The sequence below is a fragment of the Sciurus vulgaris genome, assembly GCF_902686455.1.
Source record: "Sciurus vulgaris genome assembly, chromosome: 6".
Lineage (NCBI taxonomy): Eukaryota > Metazoa > Chordata > Mammalia > Rodentia > Sciuridae > Sciurus > Sciurus vulgaris.
In genome coordinates this window covers 77,395,776-77,410,298 of record NC_136466.1, presented here as the reverse complement: position 1 = coordinate 77,410,298, position 14,523 = coordinate 77,395,776, and the positions used below count along the sequence as shown (strand labels likewise).

The 14,523-nt window shown below is 36.7% G+C and overlaps 1 protein-coding gene across 4 annotated transcripts in view; it reads left to right on the top strand.

The window, feature by feature from the left end:
• FER (FER tyrosine kinase) overlaps positions 1–14,284 on the top strand; it is a 513,195-nt gene extending 498,911 nt beyond the window's left edge. For all 4 annotated transcript variants that reach the window (XM_079143515.1, XM_079143514.1, XM_079143517.1 and 1 more), the window contains 3 exons: positions 4,482–4,636; positions 8,651–8,773; positions 9,769–14,284. In XM_079143515.1, the coding sequence (XP_078999641.1) occupies positions 4,482–4,636; positions 8,651–8,773; positions 9,769–9,911 (421 nt within the window). In that variant the 3' untranslated portion in view covers positions 9,912–14,284. The remainder of the gene's footprint in view (positions 1–4,481; positions 4,637–8,650; positions 8,774–9,768) is intronic.
• The last annotated feature ends 239 nt before the right edge of the window (positions 14,285–14,523 follow it).

Sequence of the window (14,523 nt, the reverse complement as noted above, 5' to 3'; positions counted from 1 at the left end):
GATACTATAAATATTATATTGCATTAACCCTAAGTTCCTGTTATATTCCTTGGGAGATTCTCTGATAAAACAAAATGATTAACAACTTGATTAGGTCCAGACTACAAACTCTACCTTTGCTTGTCTTTAGCACTCAACCCTGTGAATTTTAGACCCAGGCAGTGATTTAAATATCAGTGCAGTTTTCTTAAGTGGATCTGGGTCTGACTTAGGCTGAGATATGTGCACATTCATGCATGTAACCAGGTGAGCTGGTTCTCTGGTTCCTCCTCCTCCTACTTTACAGAGGCACTTCTGAGAAGAAAGACATTGTTTCTGTTGGAGTTTTAATCACTAGTACTGGTCCAACTGCCTTATATTACTCTATAACTAGAACCTACATTTAGGGGAAAGCCGCTAGAGAAGTGAGGAGGGGCTGCAGTGGGGTAGGAAACTCAGTCCCATGTAGTTACCTTTGCAAGTTTCTACTGCACTGCAGATTATCTGCATTACCTTGAAGAGTCTTCAAGGAGTTATTTTTAGTAGTTCAGCTGAATGTTTTAGTTATGATCATCGGGAGGACAGACTATGAGTTTACATTGCCATGTCAGAATAGAAGCTACGGAAGGTAAATTTTGAAGACAGACTGAATCCTGAATTTAAGAAATATGCGATATTGCTTGTCCTTTTCAACAATTTTTTCAAAAATTTATATAATACCAATTAAATTGAGCTAGATCCCCTGAGTCAAATATATCAAGAAGCTATCACAATCCTCCATCCATTCACTTTGATTTACTCATTAGATAACAATAGATTTAATGTATAATCTGTTAAATACTCCATTCAGTATTTTTCTATCTGAGGTTAGAGGGTGAAGGGAGAGGAGTTCATAAATCTAACTTGAATAATATACAGCCTTATTTGAAATTGATCAACAAACCATCAAAACCTTGCTGGATCCCCCTTTGTGCACAATGATGAAATACACATAAAGAGGAAATATCTACTGAAAAATGCGCATACCTAAGACAAATGAATTCAGTCTCAAACAGAGATGAACACCTTACCATTTTTATTCACTGATAAAGAGAATAATGTGGAAACTTGCATTCAGCTCATTCTATATAACTTCTACTGTGAAATCCTTAACATGTAACTATTATTGATTCCATCTTTGGAAGCATGTTTTGCAGATGTACCTTTTTGTAGTCCTGAGTTTTCAGGTTTTGGCCACATTTCTTTTGTATCATAACACTCTCAAAGACTTTCTGTGACGTGATTTATGCATACTGTAACAGTAGCAGTAATACATAGGAGACATATTTTTAGCCACATGTTTTGTGCTGGAACTTTGCAAACATTGTTGCACTTAACCCTGCTAGATTGTATTTTTTTTAATGAGTAAAATAAAGCCAAATATGCCAGGGCCACAGATAAGTAGCAAAGCTAGGATTTATTATGGCCAGCTGGGTCATAAGTAGGACTTAGAAATCCCTGAGCCAACATGAATAACTCTTTCCTACAGATTAAGATAAGTGAATAAATGAACCAGCCTTTCAGTGTCACTCACTCTGTCTGTTAGTAAACTCTTCTGGTGGGAGCTCATGGTGATTTGCTATATTTAAAAACTGGAAATTGAATTAGATTTAAAAAGTTGGACTTCTAGCTAGAGTTCTCCATTGAGATTTGATTTAATAAATAAAGCCAATCTTGTGAAATTAGTAAGGTAGAATATTTCACATTCTTTTCTGAATGATTTTAGCTACCACCACCTAGTAGCTAGTAGAACAAAAAATTCCCTAGTGGAACAAAAAATTTTTCTCTGATCATATGTGATAATTTTAAGGTTAAATTCATACCCTTAGGAAACTCCCATCACTAGTCTGCTGTTGACCAGTTGCTCAGCATAGTTGACAGGCCAATTATATAAATTAGACTTTACTTTTTTGGAAGTCCTGAGTCATGGTTAGAGATGTGTTCTAAAGATATAACCATATTGGTTGAAAACAATGCAGTTGTTGATTACTTCTCAGGAGAAAATAATTTTAAAAGGGGAAAGGAGCATTGAATAGGTAACTTGCCTTCAGCAGGGAACATCTGTAGGATAAGGTAGTATGTATTTTCTCATTCATCAAGTATGCATCAAGTACCTGCTATGCACCCATACTATTCTGGATTTTGGGATTATAACATTAAAGCCCAGGTGGATGCCATCACTTCTTGCATTCTCAAGGGCTTCACAGCTGCAGTTGGTGTTTTTCCCTTCTGCCTTAGTTTTGCTCTGCCACATGTACATGCAATAGTCCCCCTGTTGGTATAAATTCCTTTGACCTGAAATCCCCCCTAGTTTCCCCTCCACTTCTCTACACAGGGATCTAAACTCATGATTCTACTTTTTTCTCATTATCATAGTCACACTTCAATCATGCTTTTGTACCCACCCTTCAATGAAGTTGCCCTTGTGTTTGAGTAAATTCCATGTTGCCAAATCCAATAGTCAGTTCAGTGTCTTCATGTTCTAGTTGATCACTCTTGCTCTTTGAAAAGTTTTCCTCACTCAGAACACCATACGCTCCTGTGGCTTCCCTCCTGCCTCACTTGCTGCCCCTTCATGTAACCCTTCTCCAAGTTTTATCATGTCTTAGGGTCCAGTCCCTGAATGCCATCTTTTATCTGTACACTCTGGGTGAAAGCATTTTCCAATCCCATCAATTCAAGAACTACCAAAAAGCTACAACTTTTAGACCTCTCTTCTGACCTTCAATCTCATACATCCAACTGACTACTCCACATCTCCACTTGGATATATAATAGATATCTCAAACTCAACGTATCCAAAACCAGAGCCACCTTCACACTAGATTGTTAACTGCATATAACAAAATTCATACAAAAACCAAAAAGGGAGAAAAAAATAATGAAAACCACTTGAATTACATAAAATTTCTCGTGTTTAAAAATAATAAATCAAAAGTAGGCAGTTCAAAACATGTCTGGCAATACCACACTCATCAGGAACCTAGACCCCTAATTTCTTGCTGCTGTTCTAATGTTAGTTTTTTCTTTGTATAAGCTATCTGCTGGCACCCTGTGTATTCACAATCAGGTCAACAGGAAGGAGAATTGTGATGCTACTTCCTCTTGCTTTTAAAGAACTTCCTGGAATTCAAGAAAACCCATGCTTATATTACATTGCCCAGAATTTAGATTATGGCCACACCTAGCTGTGGTGAAGTCTGGGAAGCATAGCATTTTTAAAGTGCGTGGCAAAATATTCAGCTAAAACAGAACTTCTGTTAGTAAAGTGAAAGGAATGGACATTAGGAGTCAATTGGCCGTCTCTACCACATTCCTTGAATCTGAGCCCACTCCTTCCTTACTAGCCTATCTAAATTCAGAATGCCTCTTGTAAATCTCTTTCCCCTTAACACTCAGAACTACGATACATGATTTTTCTGTGTATATGTGAATATATACATTCTCTCCCACATATTCCATGGATTTGATGACTGACTACCCTCCTCACTAGAATGAGAGAAGGCACTTTGGTTCACTGCCACCTTCCCTCTGAAGAGGGTGCATTTAAAGGATAAATGAACAAGGAGCTAGCTATGCCTCAGTGTAGAGGAAATCCAGGCAAAGGGAAGAGTTAAGTGCAAAGGACCCATAAGAAATGGAAACAAGTATACTGGTTTTAAGGGTTGTCCCAAGTTTGGAGACAAAATGGATTAGTAGGGCTGGAATATGTAGTAAATGAGACAGTGGAATAAGAGAGCCAATAACAACTCAATAAGGGTTTACCATGGATGGGTTTGTAGCTGAGTGGAGGAGCACTTGCCTGGCATGTGTGAGGCATTGATCCTTAGCACCCATAAAAATAAACAAAGAGTTTAAAAAAAAAAAAAAAAAGGGTTTGACTGTCCCAGATGCAATAATGTTACCAATTTCTCTGGCACCTCAGTCATGTCCTGCCTTTGGAAATTCTAGGGATGGTCTGTTGAAGACTACACCATAGCTATTAGCCACATACTGCCATTTAAATTTAATACACTGGAAGCATATAAAACGAAAAATTCAGTTTCTCAGTCCCATGAGCCACATCGCAAGTGTTTAGTGGCCACACATGACTATCATCTCCATCACAGCAAGTTCTATTGCACAGTGCTGCCCTAGTGAAGCCAGTCCAAGGAGAAATAATGGCAGATTTGCTTAGCCTTTCCTCTGATTTTTCTCTTAACCTTAGAATCACGCTTTTCTATTTAAATGGAAATATATGTGATGCCTAGAAAACTAGCACGTGGCCTGTTCCATATGCAAATATTCGTATGGATGATTTTTACCTATGACAGAAAAGTTGGAAAGGACTGGTAAATCACAAGTATTCTTAACCTCATTATAAATACATTGCAAATGTAAAAATGCAAAGTGTGGAAGTCATAAATGTGAAAGCGTCTTTCAATTTGTTTTAATAGGTGTTTCTGTGTCTTATTATAACCTAGGGACCTTGCTGCAAGAAATTGCCTAGTAGGTGAAAATAATATTCTAAAAATCAGTGACTTTGGAATGTCTCGTCAAGAGGATGGTGGGGTGTATTCATCATCTGGCTTAAAGCAGATTCCCATTAAATGGACAGCACCGGAAGCTCTTAATTATGGTAAGAGTAGACTTTTACTTTTTGTGGTAAAAAATGGACTGTATCAGCACAAAACATTCACAAATAATAATACAGGGGTATAACAGAATCCAAGTTATAATTTGAGAACCAGCACAGTATATAAATGTTCAGATCTTGCACTTATACACAAGCACAAATTGAAATTATTGATCAGATTTCTAGATTAAAGATTGCTAGATCAAAAATGTAGATATAAACACATCTCAATTCTTTTATCTGAAAAATAATTTATACATAGACTGAAAGCATTGTGGGGGCTCTGGTCCAATAACCTAATCTACTGTTAAAATATGAAGCCAGTCAATTCTTTATATTTTCTCACTCTAAAATTGACATTTATTTTTTTAGCATCTCAATCTCTAGAACCTATATAAATCTTGAGGAAAAAGAGGGATAATGAAATTAAAATAGCAGTGATTTTTTTTACTTGAATTTTTGTGTCATGCTAATTAGAAATAGTTTGTATGTTCTGTAGTTAGAATGAAATGGGTCATAACAAGGTGGGTAACTGCTCAAGAATTTAGCAAAAGAAAAAGTGTGCTTTAAGTGAAATTAGAAATTACATTTTCATTAAGGGAAGCAATGTATAAAACTGTGGGTTGGTAAATGGGTATAATGTCTTTTGAATAAATATGATTTGTTGATTGAAAATAAATTACTGAATCATGAAAAATAATTTATAAGGCATTTATAAATTTCTTAATGCCTAGACAGGCAAATCTTTTTAAAACAGAGGTGACATTCACATGAAATTCATCAATTTAAAGTGAAACTTTAGTGGCATTTGCAATTCAGTGTTGGGCAATCACTACCTCTGTCTAATTTCAAAACATTTTCTTCATTCCCAAGTTGTATACCCATTCTATTTTCTCATTCCTCCCTCACCTATTACCTCTTCTGGATATTTGATATGAATGGAATCAAATAATATGTGACCTTCTGTATCTTCTTTCATTTAGTATATGTTTTCAAGGTTTGTCATATTGTAGCATTCATCAGTGCTTTATTCCTTTTTAAGGCAGAATATTTCATTCTGTGGATATGCTACAGTTTATTCATGCATTGATGTATATTGGGCATTTTTCACCTTTTGGCTATTGTGTACAAGGGTTAAGTATCTGCATCCAGTTATTCTGGGTATGTACTATTGTACTAGTTTTGTTTATCTGGAAAACATTTGGTGGTTCCTCAAACAGTGAAAGCTTTTGAATGTTAGCTGACAGGGGCTAATCCAGACACCAATCCTCACCCTTGGTTTGTCTTCCCACATGCCAGCAAGTAGGGAGTATGTGAACTTTCTAGTAATTGCCAGCCAATCCACCTGTTCCTCAGAATCCAGGGGAAATGGCAGCCCTACTATTTTCCATAGTGGTTTTTGTCTTGGATGCTAGGGTTATATTACTAATGTGAACAATCACAGGATAAAAGATTGTAATGCTCATATTACATGGAGACTTTCTTTAGATGGCAAAATAAGTACTAAGGGAGCTGGAACTGGACGTGGGAGTCTAAAGATTTATCACTAAAACTGAGCTCTCTTGAATTTGTTAACCCTCGTTGCCAGATTCTCTACATTACAGTCTTTTAAAAGTTCTCTTACTAGTACATGATTATGCCAAGTAAAATTCTGCCTCTTGATCACAATGTATTTTAGGTGAATTATAACTTGACTGAAGGAGGAGTATGAAGTTCTTGAATTGGTAGTGAGGGGCATTTTTTTAAAAGCAGTCTTTCATATTTAGATGAGAAGGAGGTACAGATTTTAGAGGTGGATGAGGAAGGAGTTTGTAGTGTGCATTATCTAATCCACTGGGGAAATTCCTGAGTCTGCAAGTCTCAGGCAATCCTGGGAAATTGTGTTAGTTCTCACAGATGTAAAATTACCAAAGATTGGCTCCAAATTCTTACTTTTTATTTTTAAACAAGAGAAAACATCTTATGAAAGTTCTTATTGCCTGTTACAGTTCTTTTATGTAAATATCTTTTGTCTTTGTTAAGATTTTTGCCTCATTTCCAAGAAGCTTTTCTTCACTCTGGCCTCAGTGATAAAACACTGCCCATATCTCCATTGAAGTGTGGGGTTAGGGTAAATGGAAAAAACCCTCTGATCAAGGAACCTTTAAAACTTTGGCTTAAAGTTGTAGAACTAAACTTGTTTTTACTATTTTGTTGTGTTAACTACTTTTTTTAGCATGCAATGTAAGCCCTTCTCCACCCTTATCTCTAGCTACATAATTTCCCTCCATAGAGGCAAATATTCCTATCATATTCTCATCTTGTTCTTAATGATTTCTTTGGCATTTGTGGATATCTTCCCCAGCAATTTTTTAAAATGCAAAAATTGTAACATGCTTGGACTATTGAGCATTTATCACTACCATCCTCGGTCACAAAGATACTGTATTTACAAAGGGCAAATAGGTGATTTTATTTCTTTGTTAGAGATCAGTATTTTATCAATTATTAAAGTCTCCCACTTGTCACCTGGTTATTTGGGGCTGATGTATCCTCTTCTAATTTGATTAGTGTCATATAACTAAGTATAGTCCAAAATGAAAGGCAGGGTTTTTTAATGGAGAGTCCTGGATCTGGTACATCATTAGTAGCATGACCTTGGCAAGCCTTCTAATACTCTACATCTGTTTTCTACTTTATAAGATGAAAACAATACCTTTTCTCTACAGGGGTATTGTGAGAATTAAGAGATAGAAAAGCAGAAAAATACAACTGTGATTTGCTCTTAGCCTTAAAATTATCCAGCAATACCAGGTTCAAAAGCCAGAACTAGGTTGAAAGTTTTCACTTGTGGAATATGAACTGGTTTACTTATAATAGACCATTCATATATTTTACAAACTAAGATATTTGATTCTGTATAATATACTTTCATGAAAAGTATTAAATTACTGGATGCCAAACATGACAAGAGTTGATTTGCAAACAGGAAAACTAACTATGCTGTTTGCTAACAAGATTTATATTCATAATTGCTATCTACCAAGAAGAAAGTTAAATCACACAGCTAGAACCTTTACTCAGTAGGCACATTCCAGAAAGATCAGTTAACACAGTGCAGGCAGACTCTCCTTTTCATTTTACGTCAAGAAAAGGTGATTCTTTTTAAAGTAACATTTTTGGAGGAGGGGCATTTATACATCCTGGAATGTCAGAGGTAAGGTGAGAAGCTCTAGGAAGGACAGAAACTGAAATCATTTAAGAAACCTTCCACAGAGTTTAGTTGTGATGGTACGTGCCCTATACAGCAAATTAAATATCTTGGAAGAGTCTCGGGAAGGATCTTTTCATTGCCCTTCCTTGATTTCACATCCATCTTGTGTTGATTTATATGTTTCTCCCGAAAGCTACCAAATATGCTCTAAGAGCTCAGTAAAACAGGTGCACCAAGATGTTTTGACAAAACAAGGCACCATGTAATTTAAAGAACTTGTTTTTTATCAGCTAGCTATGTTAATTTCTACTCTTCAAAACACATAGAAAAATATATTTTCTGTAAATGAAACTATCAGTGGAGAAAATGAGACCTTTACATAAGAATATCTGTAAACAGTGATGAGTAAAAAATTGAAGTTAAGAAACTTTTCTTATTGCTTTAAGTTTATTTGCAATTTTAGTAGAAAGAAAATGATGCAGAAGACAAAATTGCAGGAATCCAACTTATTTAACCTCCTAGGCATTGATGTGTATACATTTACATGTTTTTATATAAACCATCCATCTCATTCAAGACACCACAGGAAGGTAAGCCTGCGTGCTGGCTGAATATTTGTTCTTGGTAGGGAGGTTGGGGGCAAGTGATTATTTAATTGGTAATACGACTAGTCCTGGAATATAAAACCAGTGAAGAGAATAGAATCACTAGCTGTTGAGTTCCTTTGGTGAGTTTAGTTAATATGCGACTGACATACAAAACCAGAACTGTTCATCTACTTGTTCCTGTGCCTCATCTCTTTATGGTTGTTGTTACCCTCCCAGGAAGATACAGTTCTGAGAGTGACGTGTGGAGCTTTGGCATCCTCCTCTGGGAGACCTTCAGCTTAGGGATCTCTCCCTACCCTGGAATGACAAATCAACAAGCAAGAGAGCAAGTGGAAAGAGGTGAGCCAAGGACCCACATGGTCAGGGTTCACATTCAGCCCTAGGGGCAGCAGTGCCAGTGCTGTTTCTGCTGGCCAGATTGCTGGCAAATAGACTATTTACGATGTCATTTGTGTGTGTAAGTAGAGAACACAGACATTACACGATTCTACTTTTGAATCCCATGGTTGATATGGTTTCTGTACAGCAAAGCAGGCAGTAGTTTAAAACTAGAGAACACAAGCTTGTCCTCCATCTCTCCCCTGCTTGGCATGAATTTGCAGTGTTGTACCTTCAGTGGAAATGGTTTACTCTTCCTCAACCTATTTTTTATTCCATACCACATATATCCCCCTAAAAATATTACAAAGTGAAATGCTGTTTGTCTTTAGGAGGAAATTTCCAAGAACTGGAGAATTTCATAGCACTTCTGAAGAAACTGGGTTTCCCAGACCAGAGATAGGAACAATTAGGTGATGGTGATGCCCTAGCAGGGGCTACTGTCATCCGCCGTGATGAGATGAGATGGTGCACCCTGGCCTCGGACTGCCTGGGAGTCAGGGCTGAGAACCTCCCTCTCCCACACCTCACACTAGCAGAGTCAGGCACACAAGAGTGACACTGCCAGACAACAGCTTGTAAAACAAGACTCATTCATTTTTATGTCACTGTTAGTGTTTAAAAACCCAACTCTACAACCTAGGTTTTTGAAGATGAAAAGAAGTAGATGCTGTGGCAGAGTTGATAAAATTCCATTCTAGCAGCTAAAATATGCATTTGTAGTATAGAATATATCTTACTTCCTGACAAATGACAATGTTTTTTGAACTAAGTGTACGGCTCTGTAATACTGAATTCTGTATGGCCTCTGAGGAGGGAGAATGTACTCTGAAGCTGTACCTTTTGTGTCCACTACACCTATAAGATGGGGTACGAAAATTCACAAAGTGCATATCACTGTGTTAGCATTTACTTCTTAACTCCATTCTCTTTTCTCTGTTCTTCTGGGTCTTTAGGATACCGGATGTCAGCCCCTCAAAACTGTCCAGAGGATATTTCTAAAATTATGATGAAGTGTTGGGATTATAATCCTGAAAACCGCCCTACATTCAGTGAACTTCAGAAAGAGCTTACTATCATCAAAAGGAAAATCTCATAGAATGCCAAGCTCAGCCTTCAAGACTCTGTCCTCCAGCAGATTAATACTGTTGTTCTCATTAATGATGAGTTTATACCACATTGCCGGCAACCAACCTCTAAGGTTATTTTTTTTAACTTTTTTTAAAAAATATGTTCCACTTTAAACTATGTCAAAGGCAGATTTATCCAAGAAATAGTCCTACCAAGGGCTTTATTGGCTAACCAAGCAATCCTACCATTTCAGGCCGCTGTAAATAGAAAAGCACAGGTTCTAAATGTGTGAAAGATTAAAAATCTATCTTTTTCACACCTCGGACCATTGCTGTTTCTCAAAGGTTTTCTACTTCAGGCACATTTTGTGGGCTGCTGTCCTGTGCCACAGGCCCTACTCAGTCGGTGCTATAAGTTTCATTGGTATTGCATGTTTGCAGGACACATTCCAAACACAGCTGACTTTCTACTCTGCCAAGGTGAGATTCCATCTGTAAATAGACACTTTTAGGGGGAAGTATTTAGGCCTCCCAGGGTTTTTTGTTTTGTTTTGGGTTTTTTTTTGTTGTTGTTGTTGGTGCCAGAAATAAGCCCAGTAAGAACCATCATGCTCCTGCATTATTATGAAAGTTGTTGTTTCCCTCCGTCTGAACATCAGGAAATGATGCATGAAATGTCCTTAGAGTACACTGTTAAAAGATGATATAGATTGCTGGGAGAGCAAGATGTGTAACCGGTAGGGTAGTCTGATGAAAAGAGCAACTAGAGTGGTGATCAAAGTAAAGGAAAACATAAAACCCACCTTAAGAGTTATGCCTTTATAAACCCATGCATGTCCTTTTTAATGTTGTGGTTTGAATTCACCAAAAAGGCCCCAAGAAATGTTTCAGGAGTCTGCAGAGCCCTCTTAATGGTAACAACAAAAATTTTCAAGGCTCTACCATGTACAAGTCCAGAAAAGTGACAGTATACTCACGGTTAAGTATCTTCCTCTTAGAGGAGTCATCCCAGAATGTAATTCCCTCCATTGTTTCCAGAGCTGCCAGAAGTCAAGGTTCTAGTTCACAAACATTTGTGTGTCCACACACTACCGAAGGGCAAGTCAGGTGTGAATTAAATAGGTGGTTCAGAAGTCAAGTGAATACTAATGAGGAAATAGAGGGACAGCCCTCATATTTCTACTTTTTTTCTTAATTTACCCGTATCATGCTTCCTGGAAATCTTCAGTAGCTGACAGGTGTGCAAGCATAGTGCTGAAAATGTATCATGTGAATAAAATGTAACAGCATTAAAACTAGGATTCTGTTGAGCTGAATCTTAATGCATCCAGGGAATTTACCCTGCCATCTGTACAGTGTTGGCTCTTAGGACAGGTGTGTAGGAGATGGCTGCACTCAGGGGTAAATGTGGCCTGGAAGTCTTTAATAAATGCTTGGGGCTTTGTCCAGTTAAATATCACCTTAGTGATTATTTGGTTCATGTTTTTTGGAAGAGCTTAAGGGATAGGAAATTCCTCTTTCTCTCACTGTTTGCTGCCTGCAAATATCATTGTGCAGAACTCACACCAATACTTTAAAAGAGGGGGTGAAGGAGAATACTGAAGAGAAAAATGACTTGCGTCTATCATTTCAATGTCCTTGCAGATTTTGTACCCGTTTAATGATTAGTACACTCAGACTAAAATGAAAGCATAATAAATTGCCCTCAACATACAAAGCAACTTATTTTTAATCATCATGTTTCTCTCTTAGGTCAAACATTATAAATAAATGAAACTTTCTTTTGATGGCATATACCATGGTAAATCAAAGCATAGACTCAGGCATTAAGATTAAGAAGACAAGACATTTCTACCCCTTTCAGTATTTCCAGATAAATCTCTTTGCAGTGTTTGTAATTTTTTTTTTTTCAAACAAACAGCCTCTCTTCACTTAGTGGCCTCAGCAAGGACAGAGAATAATGGTTCTGGCTTTAATTTCGTGAACAAGACCAAAAGCTTAATCCTTGCATTCTGGTGTAAAGAATGAACATGGTATTAATATTTCACTCATCCAGGCTGTTAGAATTTGCAATTCACATCATAACTCTGCTTAAAATTAAAAAAGCTTTTCAAAACATCATGACATCTGCAGCATTTAAATTCTATTTTATTCCTCGTCCTGAAGCAGGCTGTGGTACAGTTCAAGATTAATAACTCATTGGGTGTCTTTCAGGATCATATCAGTTGTATAGAATATTAAATTTAATATAGGCTCATGCATTAAGAAAAGCTTATGCAAACCATTTTTACTGTTAATTTTGTTATGCTTGAAGCATAATTTATTCATCCCTTCTGTCACTGATAATTATTGGAATTATGTACTTTAGGAGGCTAATCCATACCCAGAAAGTACATATAAACACTGTTCTGAATTTGCAAGTTGATGCAGGGGAAAAGAGGTTTCAGAAATGCACCAAATCCTATGAATTGTTTAGTAAGAAAACAGTTGTAACCAAATTGCCAGTGGTTTGAATGTAATTGAGTCTGGTCATAAATATTTGTGTTATTAATGGATTATCCAAGAGTTGCATGTATCACTACTATATAGCTCTCTTCTTAATTCCATAAATGCATTAATCCAGAGTGGGAGGTGTGGTAAACAAAGGCAGTATGACTTTTACCTGCATATCTCCCTTGAATTACCAAGGAGCCTTGGTGAGGAATATTTAAATAGTTCATCATTGTCAAAGAAAGTTTTTTAATCACCAAATTAACATTTATTACCAACATGTGAAAGCTAATTTTATATTCCATGTAATCTAAAGTTACATCTGTAAGGTTACATCTGAAAGCCAACATGTTTTTTTTCTTCTGGGAATTAAATATTACTAGGTTTTGTTTAAACTTTCAGAAACTCAGATTTTGGTTCGGCTCCTCCTGCCACAAGGTTCCTAGTGAAAAATCTCATTTGTTTCTCTTATTCTCAAATTTAATATGGACAATAATGTTCCCCATCCATACTTCACCAATTTCTCACAAATACTTTATTGAAACATTTCCTAGCTGATCAGCATAATTGTGTCAGGTGTCATTTAGTGTACATTTCACAGTTGTTATTTAGGGTTACTTCTTAGAAGACAAAGTGTCGTAGTTCTGTTTTTCTTTAAACTATAGAATGGTTTTCCTGATGTTTCAGTTTTGCCATATAGTTTTTAAAAGTTTTGGAAGTACCACTAAAATAACTTTGGCTTAACCTACTGGTGTTAGAGTGTGTCAAGAACAAAGTGTTTTAGCATAACATATAACACACCCTGAGGACCTTGTGAACAAACATTAGAATGACACCTATCTGTATTGTCTGTCACTGTTGTTCATTTGTCACAATCACACCACTTCATCAGATGCTTTAAGAGTATACCTAGACACCTTTCCTAGTATGTTTCGTGTACACTATTGTGACTGTGTGTCTTCTCCAAGTAGGATTGATATCTGAGAAGGGTACTTACCCCTCGTTTTACACATACTCCCTTTGTGACACCAGTGATATTTTAGAGGTTTCTCGTCAACAGAACTGGTTGTTCACAGTAGTATTCTGAATCATGGAAAAACCAGTATGTAGGAAGAGTCCTCTCATAAGACAGAACCCTGCAAAATAAAACAAAGAAAAAGACCATGTTTTCTTTATGTATTAATATCTCAAGGGGAATCAAAGACTTTATATGAAAGTGAGTTTATATTACATTTCCATTATACTGCTAAGTTAGCATGAAAGTTTACCATTAACGTGTTACCTCTTATTACTGACTTGCTTATACATATCAGAAGTGTTTCATTAAAGATTTTATTTTTCTCTGGTTTTGGTTAGTTTCACATCTGTCTAAATGCTATATTGGGAAAATCTAGAACTACACATATTTCTGCAAAGATTTAAAAAGTCAGGATTTCATGTACCAAGATTACCTACTTGAAAGAGTTATTGCTTACAAACTTAACATCCCATAAAATTCTCCTTTAAAAAATAATGCTCTAATACAGAGCACATAAGCTACATATCTTTGCCATAGTTCAATTTATGAAATATAGTATCCCTCGAAAACCATCTTGCTTCCTCATACTGATTTAAAGATTAAATTCTGAATCGTTAAGTATAGGCATTAAGAATCACCTAGCTACCTAATAAGGACTCAGATGGTAGAAAAATCCTGCTGTGCTAAATTCTCAGTCACTGGATGCAGAAGTGAAGAGCATGGGCTGCAGGCTGTTGCTCAGGTACTGAGGTAAGCGTATCCTAAGAGGTTGAGGCCGCCCTATGGAATGTGTGGAAAAATTAAAGTGCAACAAAGACATGGGCAAGGTCACTAGGAAGCCTGAGGAAAACAGTGCCATCAGGCGAGATCCTTTCCTACAGAAAATAAAATGGATCTCTGGAACCAAAAAAAGAAAAGAAAAAGTCACCTGGCAGGTTGTGGGCCTTTGCACAAGCAAACCAAATAACCTTCCTTGCATTCAAAGCAATTTCATGTCTCCAAGCCAGATGATCCTGTGCTGGGTGACATTCTCCTCATTGTCCTCCCACATAATGGATTTGGTAACATGTGTTCAAACTTCTCCAAGAAATCACCCAAGTCATCTTTACATTTGTTAGTTTTAGTCTTTCTTA